Source organism: Rhipicephalus microplus, chromosome 4 (assembly GCF_043290135.1).
Source record: "Rhipicephalus microplus isolate Deutch F79 chromosome 4, USDA_Rmic, whole genome shotgun sequence".
Lineage (NCBI taxonomy): Eukaryota > Metazoa > Arthropoda > Arachnida > Ixodida > Ixodidae > Rhipicephalus > Rhipicephalus microplus.
The window spans coordinates 11,944,452-11,957,759 of NC_134703.1; the positions used below are offsets into that span (position 1 = coordinate 11,944,452).

General features: G+C 47.5%; 1 protein-coding gene across 1 annotated transcript in view; it reads left to right on the top strand.

The window, feature by feature from the left end:
* Positions 1-13,308, top strand: part of LOC142813850 (checkpoint protein HUS1-like) — a 47,228-nt gene that overhangs the window by 13,045 nt on the left and 20,875 nt on the right. Inside the window, exons 5-6 of the mRNA XM_075891814.1 lie at positions 308-382; positions 10,276-10,375. Of these exons, the coding sequence (XP_075747929.1) occupies positions 308-382; positions 10,276-10,375 (175 nt within the window). The remainder of the gene's footprint in view (positions 1-307; positions 383-10,275; positions 10,376-13,308) is intronic.

Sequence of the window (13,308 nt, forward strand, 5' to 3'; positions counted from 1 at the left end):
TTATTGTGCCAAGCAAACGTTTGTTTTGTGAAATATGGTTATTGCTTGCATCAATTTCATGTAGTGTGTACATTTATTTATTTTTCTTGCATTGGCTCTAGTCCTTCATTACTTCGTCACTGTATCACCTCTCTGGCATCGGCGAACATATTGGCCTGCAGTATGAATAAGTAAATAAAAGAATAAAATGTGATAGCAGGGTTCAGAGCAAACATTTGCTACCTTCAAAAGTTCTGCAGTGGTTTTAAAAAGAAATGGAGGTTGACGCAGAAGTGTGGTAATCTTTGTGTATTATCATTTTGTGCAGATTGTTACCCACATGCCATCGTTGAAAGTTATGAAAAATGTTGTGGACAAAATGAAGAACCTAAGTTCATATGCGGTAAGAACACTGACAGTTTCTAATAACTTTCTTTTTATGTCTACTGTATAAAAGATGTGTGTCCACTTTATGGTACACATTATGCATGTTTAAATTTGGTAGCTGTATGCAACTTTGGTAAATAACAATTATTATGTCAGGACAATATCAATTATGATTACACTATTGGCTAACTACTTTGATAACAATGAAATATATACCTCCTTGCAATTTTTTTTTGACAATATCATGCAAGCACAAGATATGGTAGCTCTCATAGAGTAAAGAGATCTGGTGACGATGTGCAGGTGCTCAAAACACTCAGAGTCTGATACGCTGTTTCTTTGAACAGATGTTGATCTAACAGCACCGTACGACGGTGCACATTGCAGAAATGCGTGCGCTCATTGTGTACTGCCAAGTGCAAGTGTCCTCTACTGTGCTGTTCTGCTAGGCCCATTTATTTCCTGTGCTTCCTTTTGATTTTTAACACGAAAGTGGTTCATACCCGATTCCACCATGAGTATTTCAGTCACCGATATGACATTGTAAAATATAATCAACATTCTTGTAAAGAAAAAAAAAAATAACGGAAAAGTTGGGCATCAAACTTACCGCTTCTCACTAGTTAACCACGGAGCATACGTTCTCCACCTTCCTAATGGTGAACATCATAGAGTTTCCTATTTATACTTTGTAACTCATATTATAGAGTTTCCTAAATATACAGTAGAGGAAACTCTGGTGCTAGTATCTATGAGAGCTGCGATGCATGGTGCTTTAGCGAACATGTGAATTATGGGTAGTACATGGATTTGCCGAATCTTCTTACTATAGGTCCGGTTTGGTTCCACATGGCTTGAAGCTGTTTTGTCACGAAACAGCTATCAGCAATGGCTTATCAGTTACATTTCACCACCTTAATCTTTTAGGCTCACCAATTCTTATCTGGTCATGAAGTTCAAAATGGCTTGTTTTTTTTTATTCGAAACAAAAATGAAACACTGCAATAAACAAAGCCACAAGTGCGATTTGAGGCCCACAAGTACGAAGACTAGGCAAATACATATATTACCCATAATTGCCATGGTCCCTGAACAATCGCAGTGCCAAAGTCCCCTCTAGTTAATTTTAGAAAACTCTATGATTTATATACCCCATGTTCCACTGGTGGTCTTCAGAGCTAAGTGATTTTATTGCGTTTTTGCATCACTAGCGAGATGGCACGAGAGCGAGCTCTGAAGGTCATTTCCCTGCGTGTTGTAAACCGTGCACACCTTCATAGGGCATGGTCGCTTGTGCACGTTGTGGGAATTGAGGCTAGCCCACTGCCTTAGCGTGGGCTTTGCCGCCTTTTCTGCCGTTCTCATGTCCCGACATGACTCCCCTCCTCCGCTGTTTGCCGCGCTAGGAGAGCAAAGAATGACGTTTAACCCCTGTCACCAGGTAGCGGATGTTGGCTGTGGCGTCGCCCGCAAAGTCTCCCGGGAGGTCTCGCGCACGCGTCATGGAGTGAGAGAGACCTCTCGGTAGACGACATGGGGGTAAGCACGCTTTTCTTTTCCATTTGTTGGCTCCCTTTGGGGCTCGTTCGGACTTCGCCAACGGTGCCTTGCTCCCGCGGTCGCCAACGGTGCCTTGCTCCCACGCTGAATGCTTACCTTATGTTGCCCCCCCCCCCCCTCCGAATGCTGGGCCAAGGAACGAAGCGCTGTCCTAGTGCGTGGCAAGGCTGCGCCAACCCGTATCTCTCCGAAGCCAACGCGAGCGCCTTTGCCCTCGCTCGAGCAACCGGGCATTAGTCCCGGTGTCTCCGTGAATCACTTTTATCATGGAGACATGCTCGCGGCATCCCTATGTAGTACTTTTTGCCGTGAGGGGGGGGGGGGGGGGATAAGCCCATTTGCCTTCCCGCCGCGCTTATGCAACAGCCTGTATTGCGTTTTTGGTGTTGCCGCAGGCAATAAAGTGTCGTGACTTTAAACAATATCGTGTTATCGCCACGGCGATGGTTAACGTGTGCCCTGCGACTCGCTGAGGCCGGCCCCACGTTGGGCGCCGCACTGCGCTTGGAAAGGGGCCATGACCTTTCCCCAACGGCAACAGACCCTTGGCGCCGCCTTTGCGGCTGCAATTGGCTGTGTGTGGAAGTTGAGCGATCGCGCTCTTGATCCCTTTACTACAGAACTTTTCTGCAGTAAAGCGTCCCTCCACACAGGGACGCTTTCCGACCCAACGTAATGTGGGAGGTGATGCTCGCAGAAACGTATGCTGCGATAACGTAGCGAGCCGATCACGACAACTAGAGGCTACACCGTCTGGGAAAATGGACAGGGATGGAGTGTGCTGTTACCGCTGCCATGAACCAGGGCACATAGCAAGGGAGTGCACTGGATCTAGGCCTCCTGTAAGGCAGGGGAACGGGTTTTCGGGTCGTTGAATGCACGAGCGACCGACCCTTTGCTTCTTCTCTCTGCATGCAGGGCAAGCACTTTTCTTGCTGATACGCATGCGCTGTTCATTCCGGTCACTATTGAAGGCCGTGAATTTTCGGCATTGCTGGACATGGGCGCTAGCGCTTCGTTGTTTGGCGAACTGGTGTTGTTCCACTTGCAGCAGCACTCAGTGCACTTGCAGGACAGCCAAACGACATTCACCCTTGCGAAAGGCGAGGCCCATTCGGCAGGCGCTGCAAGGTTGACTGTCAGATGGGGAGGTCGAATGAGACGCTGCCATTTTGTTCATCTTCCAGGGCTCAATGTTCCAGTGATTCTCGGTCGCGGCTTTGTCCTTAAAACAGGTATCGTTGTGGACATTGCGAATGGCAGCTATCGTGATGGCCCATTTTGCTAACTCAAGCCGTTCGCCCGCCGGCGCTTACCGTTGCCTTTGCCGCAAATGCGTCCGAAACGTGCCTTGCGCAGAGTTCGGGGCCAAGCCCCTGCTCAATGCATTTGCCCTCTCACAGTTCCCTTCGGGAACGAGAGGCGCGTCACGAACCGTGTCGGGCGCCAATATCGGGGTCGTACCCTGGCGTTCCGGGTTCGTCGGCTCGAAACCCCTGTGTGGATCGACCGACACGAGACGAAGAAGCACTGCAATCTTTGGTCGCTTGCACGACTCGGTTGGATGATGCACAGAAGGCTCGTCTGTCGAATTTGTGTGTGTGTGACACGTCAGTACGACGAGCTCTTCGCCGATCAACCAGGCTGCACCGATTTAGTGAGCCACGTGATCGAAACTGGTACGCGCTTCCTTTAAAGTGTAACCCCAAGCCCGTCAGTCTCGCCAAAAGGCAGATCATTGATGGGTTGCTAGACGGCATGCTTGCTGTTGCAGATGATTGCGGTCGCGCGACAACAAGCAGGAGAAACGAGGAGAAAGAAGAATGGTGAGGCGCGAGCTGTCAGAATAAAGGAACGTTCTTGGTGTAAGGCTCAGGTCTTGAATACACGACCATTGCGGCTTGCAAAACCACATGGCGCGTTTTTGCCGACGTGCACGCAGCATCACTTGTAGTAAGTGCAACCGACGACACCTCACTATCCTCTGTGAATTGTTCACACCTGCAGCCCCAACCCGTACAAACACGACGACAGTGCACCAGGACGACCCGCGCATCGCCGGGCGAGGCACTAACACGCCTTCAGTAACATTAGCCCCAAGCGTTCTTAGCGGAATCAACGCCGTTCTTCTTCGAACAGAACGAGTCTGAGTCGAGTGTGGGTCCCGAAAGCGTCTCTTGCGCATTCTTCTTGACAGCGGCAGCCAGCGCACATTCATGCCAGTGGATGTCTCAAAAGACTTCAGATGCCGGTTATTGGAACTGAAAAACTTTCTTTGGTTACGTTCGGCCGCTCGAAGCCTCGCGAAGTAACAACCCCCTGCAGGGGCGCCTGTGTAAGCAGGCGTTTGATGTGTAGCGACACTACGGACCCGAGCTAACGGGGGAGTTTCGACTCCCTCCCACGTTTAGCCGTGCGTGGCTTTGCCGTGTCCGGGGAAAAGGGGATCCTGGGGGTTGAGCCAATGCTGGGTGATTGGACCTTTAAGGCCCCCTAGCGGCGGCAACACACCCCTTTGGCCCCGGCTTCACGTAGACGGCACCCCTGGGCTGACCCACCCAGGGGAAACCGGCAGTCGCCTTTACCTGTCTCTCCCTCTCTTCATCTTTGTCTTTCCCTCTCACTTTCAATCTTTTCGGTTCTCTTCTCTCTTCAATTTACTTCTGTTTTTCCTGGCGGCAAGGGTTAACCTTGTGTGGCTATCCAAACTAGGGTAAACCATATTGGGTTATAGTAACTGCGTACTGCTGGCGTTGCGCAGACATGTACATATGCTCTACCATGTCCCCTTGTTGGACTCCGTGGTGGGTGGTAGGTGCCGTTACCGAAAAATCCAAAATTTTCCATGGGATCCTCGACCCCCTCTCTCACTGATCGTGCCTCGAAAATGGTATGCACCGATGCAACTTCACTACTTTGGCCCCAAAACAGAGAAACTTTCCCAAAATACCATGTCCTCCACTGCGAACAATCATCGACAAAAGCTAGAGCAATCTCAGCCTTCCTTGTGGCCAAGTGCCTCAGTGACCAAAATAAAACACAAAAATAAAGCATATCTTTGAAATGAATTATGATAAGTGGGCGAAGCACTGGCATTGTTTTATGTTACTGTAAGTCACCCGTGACATTGATCACTCATGCATGTAAATTAGTGCCATGTTTATTGGTCATAACTAGTATGTTGTGATGAGTTGTGAATTTTGCTTTGCCTTCATTTTATTGCTTTGTCGTATCGGATCTAACCTCAAGTTGACGAGGTCTAAACACGTTTTCCTGGTAGTTGTGAGCTCCAGCTCCAGAGATAGTGGGTTCAAGAAGGAGGTCAAGCAACCCTGGGTGTTACCCCACAGTTTCCGGGGAAGAGCAAAGAATGCGCGTCTTCTTTCTACCACAAAAGCTTCTCCTCCCTTTCGGCCTGCCTCGTTCGCTCACATATGGCGCACTCGAGGTCCTAAACCTGCTACAGCCACTTTGCCGCCAAGTAAGTCGCCGTGGCTTGGACCAAACTTTGTTGAACACTAAATGAGCCATAAGCCTAACCAGCCCGGCGTGTCAACGACGATGTCGCTCATCAACTGGCGTGTTGCCACCACCTTGCCACTGTGAGTGTACATTTAATTCGAACTGAATCGCACCGCCACAGCCTCTCCACCACCGGCAAAAAAGAGGAACTCATCGACCGACTTTTATTTGATATCGGGAAAGATTCACCGCCAGCTCAGGAACCCGAGGCAAGCGCGTCCAACATTTCAACGCCGCTAGCGTCCATGCCAGCACTAATGGTGTCATTCCCAGCCATGCCCTCCTTCACGTCAGAAACAGCGGAGAACATGCAACGTATGGCGGCCTTTCTTCACCAGAATATGGCCGTGATGATGACAACGATGGCATGTCATACGAACCAAGTGCATGTAACAACGCTGCTGGATCTATCAGCTTCGCTGCCTACCTTCAACGGAAGTGGTACCCCGAGTTTCAAGCACTGGATAGAAGAGCTCGAGCACGTTCAACAGCTTGCACGATGGGAAGATGTGATCCTTCTCGCCACCGCGCAAGGGAAGCTTCGTGGAGTCGTAGCAGGCTGGCATGCCTCAACAGGGCGTCGGCTTACCACCTGGACCATCTTGAAAGCAGGACTCCAAGAACGATTCGGCGAGCTACTTTCAATCATACACTGGCAACAGAAGGTCACAGCCCTCACATAGAAAGTGGGAGAGCCTGCAACAGTATGCTTATGCAGAACTCAAAATCGTGTCTTGCGGCCCAGTTCCCATTACTTACAAGGAACGTATCAAATACCTCGTTCAAGGCATTCGAGACGACCAGGTAGCCACATTCGACGCTGTTTAACGACCTCATACTGTGGACAAATTTCTCAACATCGTAACAGAAGTAGATGGAACACTCGACCATGTACGCCTGATCTGATCTCCGCAGTCGACAGAGCAATTCGTAGAAAAGTTGAGACTGCCTTAGTATCAGAGTGCTACTCTTGGAACTGACAGAACTGTGGACACCTCACAGCATGCTCCACCATCTACGTTCCAGTATACCACATGTATGACGCAGCCTCCTTGCATTGCCAGCCTATCATCTAATGACCAAGAGTCAAAGTATGAAGCAATTTCAGCCAAGTATGGTTTTTCAGCATACAGTAGAAGACAAGACTTGAGAGACGCTGTTTGTTACAACTGCCAACAGAAGGGTCACCTTGCGAGTAAATGTACTGCACCAAAGCACCCTTCTAACGACAAGCAGACAGTCCCCAAAGCACCAACTGCATTTGTGGGCAGCGTCGACGACACCCTGTACGGATTGAAATTCTGATGTGCCATGGTTACTGTTGTAGTCAATGGAGTTGGAGAAATCAGTGCCTTTCCTGACAGTGGCTCAAATATTACAATTGTTGCAGCAAGTCTAGCATCAAACCTTAAAATTTAGCCGTGGACCAAACCTCCTTTGCTCGTCGTCAGCGGAAACTCCGTTGCGCCTGAAGGATCATCCTTTTTAAAAATACCATTAGACCACTATCTGCAATTGTCGAAGCAGCCATATTTGAACAGAACACCCTTTCCCTTATTCTAGGAGAAAATTGGTTTTACGCAACTCAAGCCAAACTCCACTTCATACCTCCTATGTTACCAGTCATCTGCCAGCCATCGACCAACGTTGTCGTGCAGTGCAAAGAACTATTGCCAAGGATGTCAAACGCAGTAATTTTGATGTCTGCATTGTCACGTTTTGACCCCTTGCGGTCAAGAGCAGAGCCTCTCCAAGTCAAGTATGAGCCTGACGAAAACAAACACCTGTGGAGCCAGCTCAACAAACCTGCCCTAGTTTACCTCCGAACATCATGTCCCACAAGCCCATTTCAGACAAGATCTTCCAGCCTTCAGAGGTGCCATGTTCATCACCGCTCCAGAAAGCTGCGATCCCAGGAATACTACGCCTTTGCAAACCTTTAGGCACTAGCGAGCCCTCACAGCACAGCTACAAAAATTTGCTTGGACTGCATTCTAGTGAAGCATACAGCACAAACCTTGCCACTGACTATTCGCCATCTGAGACTGACGACAAAAAGGACACTGTAGCTACTGACCGCTTTATGTACGACATGAAAAATGCACAAGAAAACAAAGCATTCGTACAGGCACTGCCATTAACTGATCTTCCAACAGTATCCCAGAATGCAGAGGTGACCTGCCATGTGTCCGTCATCATTCCAAAGACATTGCAGTCCTTAAAGGTCTGCGAAGAGCAGCTCAATGGCATCACTGTTGTGCAGCCTAGCAAATATTCCGCAGTGCAGCCAGACTGTCACGCGACACCGACAGTGCCACAGTCAACGCGTGCCCCTGTGCACCCGTCACTTGCAGTCCTATCGCAGTTCCTGTCCATAAAACAATCAACTGCATACGTGCCACAGCAAGTTCCTCCCTCAACTTGATTCTTTGCATTTTGTGCACAAGTGTCAAAGCCGACCCCTGGCAATGTGCCCCCTAAGGTACATAAAGACTGCATGAAGAAGAAGTGGTCTACACCGTCACCCAATGCCTTGCAGTCCACTTCCAAGGCTCACTTTTCAAACGGTGGTGAGACTACATTGAAGTCTGAAAAGTGTGGCACAACATTGGGCTCTTCCAGCCATAAGAAACAGTGCAAGAAGCACAAGCACAAAAAAGACTGGAAGATGCACAGTCCCAAGTATAGTTCTTAGAAAGAAAGCACACACACCGAAACTCCTGACAAGAAAGTGACGATTTCGAGCAATATGACAGCCAAGTCATCAGGACAGAGCAGCAAGGAAGACCAGTTGCGGCGGCTGCATTTCCGATGGAGGCGGAAATGTTGTAGGCCCGTGTACTCAGATTTGGGTGCACGTTAAAGAACCCCAGGTGGTCCAAATTTCCGGAGCCCTCCACTACGGCGTCTCTCATAATCAAATGGTGGTTTTGGGACGTTAAACCCCACAAATCAATCAATCAAGGAAGACCAGTTCCCAAACGAGAGGAAACCTCCATTCTGTCTTGTCATGACACCTCCCCTAAACTCGGATGAGTCCCCTTCAAAAGAACATGTCCCAGCTCATGATCCCGCTGATCTTGTGGACGCGCATACCTTATGTTCATGCGCACATGAAGCCTCAGCCCAACCTCCAAGTCGACGACCCCAGCATCATCGTACGCAACCTCGAAATCTGCAGGACTACGACCTATCGACACAAAATTAGTTTTTTTCTTTTCTGAATAGACTTGGACTTCTGAAGGGAGGTGGGATGCTAGATAATTTTTTTTTCCAAGTGGACTTGGATTTCTAGGTGGGGTGGGACGTGAGCTCAAGCTCCAGAGATAGTGGGTTCAAGAAAGAGCTCAAGCAACCCTGGGTGTCGCCCTGCAGTTTCCGGCAAAGAGCATTGAACACGAGTATTCTTTCCACGATTAAAAGCTTTTCCTCCCTTTCGGCCTGCCTCATCCACTCACATTGTTTAGTTTTACAAAATGCATCGTAGAGCATATCGAGACGTCATGTACTGCACAAGCTTGTCATTGTTTGTGATCATCATCATGGCATACAGTAGGTACCTTGCATGTGCTGTGCCGTGATGACGGAAAGAGATTGTGTGATCTGAAACGCGCTTGTTCTTAATCGTCATCGGCTGGCTACAACAAAGGGGTGGTGCGGGGGGGACAAGCCTTTACCATAAGGAGCTTGGCCCCTAAAAGAAAATTGGGTACCTGGGAATGCACTGAATATGTTTTTAAATGCGTTGCCTAAAAAAAAAGCATTCTTGGTATCGAGGAAAAAGCTTTTCTATGATGTTTTATCGCAGTGTGACGTCATAGAGAGGCAGCAACTCCGAGCGTATTAGCAGCAAATCTGTCATCGACACGTGATGCATGTAAACAACGATGAGTGAATGGCTGGCCAGTGATTACAACAGTGATAGCGGGTGCATAGGAAGTTCGAAGACATTTCATGCATATAATTGCTCATTGTTGAAAGTATGCTACCCATTACACAGACTAGCCATCTGTAAAAACTTCACTGCCACAAGATTACATTACAGTAATTCACAATTTAAACTTTTCGAGTAACATCACATAATAAAAAAGTATGCACTACAGGGACAGCATATTGCTATGGCCTTCAACGCTTCAAAGCAAAGCTCCCAATTCTTTTTTTGATCTGCTGTGTCGTATAACACTGTTTTCTTAACGATTACTTAATGAAATATATGTTGAAGGAAACAGCGTATCAGACTGTGCTTACCGTTAAGGATGTTCTGTGGGCTCACACATCATTGGCAGATGTTGTTACTTTACCAGAATATTAAAAGCTACCATACCCTGCTCTCTATGCTCGCTTGGTATTGTAAAAAAATTGCAAGTGTGTACTCCCATGCATACCAAACTAATATTTTTGTTGGCTGTGTTTCACTCTGTGTACCACAAGTGTATGTTTTTTGCATGTTTGCTTTACTTATTTATTCTGGCACTGAAACGTGGTTGCTGCTAAGAAGTCAGCTCAATGCTGAGAACCAAGTTGTTGTGCATTTTAAAGCTAATTCTCATAGACTTGCAAAAGTTCTCTAAATACTTTCCACCATTATGCTTGAATTTTCCTTTCAATCTTTAAAGCTAGTGATCTACTGTAGGATAGTTTATGTGCAGAAATGCTTGTTTTATATATGCTTGCCATCGTGTTAACTAGACATGTTTGTATTTTACTGCCTTGAATGTTTATAACCACAGTTATGGCTAGCCTTAAACAAGAAGCTCTTAAAATTGGTTGAGTGTTTTGTGCTGCAATAATAACTCAATAATTCAATTTTTTACTTCTTCGTACCAGACGTTAACCATCTCCAGGGATCATGCAATGACTCTGTCAGTGCAGACAGACATGGTCACCGTGACTACACATTTCAGAGGACTACAGTTCCCTCTCTCTCGTAAGCATCTTGCAGAGCTTGTCTTTTCTGCTGTGTGTGAACAAATTACGAAACATGTATGTACTGCTGTGACGGTGTGATTTTTTGGTTCAGTTCAGCACTATAGTTGCCTCAGATTGCACAGGATATTGTTACGAGAAGGAGACCGACTTGGAAGAGCAGACACAGATACATTTTCAGCCGCTTAAGCGAGCAGCGCCAGCGATACAGATCAGTTCGTGCCAGTCCTCCTCATCTCCATGCCACTGGTACGTAGCATGACGCCCTGCGGTGGGGGAACCGTCCCAAAGCTCTAAAGGTTGTTATCTGACGCTCTCTTGTAGGGCTTGATTCGCGAGACGTGGACAATATCACTGGACTGCAGAGCAGATGATGACAGATAGAAGGGGCTGATTTTATAGGTGACAGGTCTGTTTAAAAAGGTTGCCAGGAGACTGCCACAATGAGTAAAGGTATAGAAATAGAATGGAAACAAGGAACAGGTAGTACTTGAGAATTTTAGTTGGAAGAAAGCCGAAGGAAAAATTCCTAAGTGCACTACACCGGGATTAGATGGGGTCCACCTCATTAATGAACTAAGACACAGAACTAAAAAAGCACTGCTGAAATCTGTAGAAAAGTGCTTACGGAAGGAAATACCAGACACTTGGCGCAAAAGCAGAATGAACCTAATCTATAAAGGTAAGCGAGAAAAGGCAAACATTCACTTCTGTAGACTGCTAGCCATTACATCTGTGCTATATAGGTGGATGATGCTAGCAGTAAAATCAAAAATAGAAATGTGGGCAGAGCAAAATAATATTTTAGGACAACTTCGGAATGTCGAAATCGACAGGTTAAGGTTAGATGATAACCTTGTAGGCCCGTGTGCTCAGATTTGGGTGCACGTTAAAGAACCCCAGGTGGTCAAAATTTCCGGAGAACTCCACTACGGCGTCTCTCATAATCAAATGGTGGTTTTGGGACGTTAAACCCCACATATCAATCAATCAGGTTAGACGATAACCTGTTTGTTCTTATTCAGTGTATAGAAAAATCTAAAATAAAAAAGAGGCCCTTATACGTAGTTTATCTGGACATCACTGGGGCATATGACATTGTTAATCAGAAAATTTTGTGAGACATATTGAAGGAAGTGGGCATAGGTGACGACTGTATACAGTTTTGAGAGAAGTATACCGAGAAAATACTGTTTGCATAGAAGGGGGTGGAATAAGTAGCAGTGACATCGTTGAAATTAGCAAGGGGCTGAGACGGGGATGTCTTTTGTCCCCGCTGTTACTCATGCTGTACATGGTGAGGGTGGAAAAAGCGCTGGAAGGTAGCATCGTTGGGTTTTATCTGTCACATAAACAGGCTGACACGATGGTTGAGCAGAAGCTGCCAGGTCTATTTTATGCAGACGATATTGTTACGGCATGGGTGACTACTGTACAAGATGCATTTACAGAGGAAAGCCACAGGCAAGAGTCACACTGGCAGGTTGGCACACTCGCGTGCATGTCAGCTGCTTCTGATCTTTGTCTTCCTTTACTTCATCTCTGTAACAGGACCCCCGGGCGTTGGAACGCCGTCTTGACGAGAGTCCGGAGAAGTGCGAGAGAAGTAGGGTTTCATGCGCAAAACATAGACAATGTCAACAAGTGACGAACTTGGTGACGTATTGGAGTGCACTGGCGCTATCTCATAGTTCACATCGCTAACTTGACGTAAGGCCAAGTAGGGTCCTGCATATCGAGACAAGAGTTTTCTGGAGAGATCTACACGGCAACACAATGACCAGAGGAGCACATGGTCACGTGGGGCGGACGTTATATTACGATGCTGGTGGTCATAGTGGGCTTTTTGCATATCCTGTGATTTGGCGAGTGAGCCATGTGAGCCCGATCAGTAGCTTCGTGAGAGTACACGAAATCAGATGGCATGAGAGGCAAGGTAATTTCAGTTGGCAAAATGGAGTCATTACTATACAAAAGATGAAAAGGTGAAAATCCCGTGGTGTCATGTCGAGAGGAATTATATCCGAAAGTCACATAGGCCAACGTGGTGTCCCAGTCTCGATGATCTTGGGAGACGTACATCGAAAGCATCTCTGTGAGCGTGCGGTTGCGATGTTCAGTTAGGCCATTAATTTGTGGGTGGTAGGCAGTAGATAGCTTGTGGGCTGTGGCACACGATCGAAGGAGGTCGTCGACAACTTTGGACAAGAAAGTGCGGCTGCGGTCCGTAAGCAGCTGTCGGGGGGCACCATGATGTAAGATGACGTACTGAAGAAGAAAATCCGCGATGTCAGTGGTGCAACTGGTTGGCATGGCCTTTGTTATCGCGTAATGGGTCGCATATTCTGTGGCAATGGCGATCCATTTATTTCCCAGTGTTGTCGTTGGAAAAGTACCAAGAAAGTTGAGTCCCAAGCGAGGAAATGGTTCAGAGGGTACTTCAATTGGGTGAAGATATCCAGCTGGCAGCAAAAAAAGTCTTTTACAGAGCTGGCAGAGGTTGCAAAGGGCGACATATCGACGCACGCTGCAGTACAGTCCTGGCCAGAAGAACCGACGTTGCACACGGTCGTATGTGCGGGATACACCAAGGTGTCCCGCCGTTGGTGTGTCTTCAAGTATGGCAGGTTGTAGATGACAAGGAATGACAAGCAGAAGCTCAAGGCCTCCAGTGCTGACATTGTGGCGGTAGAAGACGCCGTAATGCAGCACGAACGTACGGGATTCAGCGTCACGGCTGTCAGACTGGATAACGTCGATGATAGTGTGCACTGACTCATCGTGTAGTTCGATGCGCATATCACTGATGTCAGTAAACGCCATTACGCTGCTCTCCAGGTCAGGTGCAACGGGATCAGGAGGATCCACCAGATGACGAAAAAGAGTCTGCATCCTTCTGCAAATGGCCAGACTTGTAGCTGACGCCAAATGAAA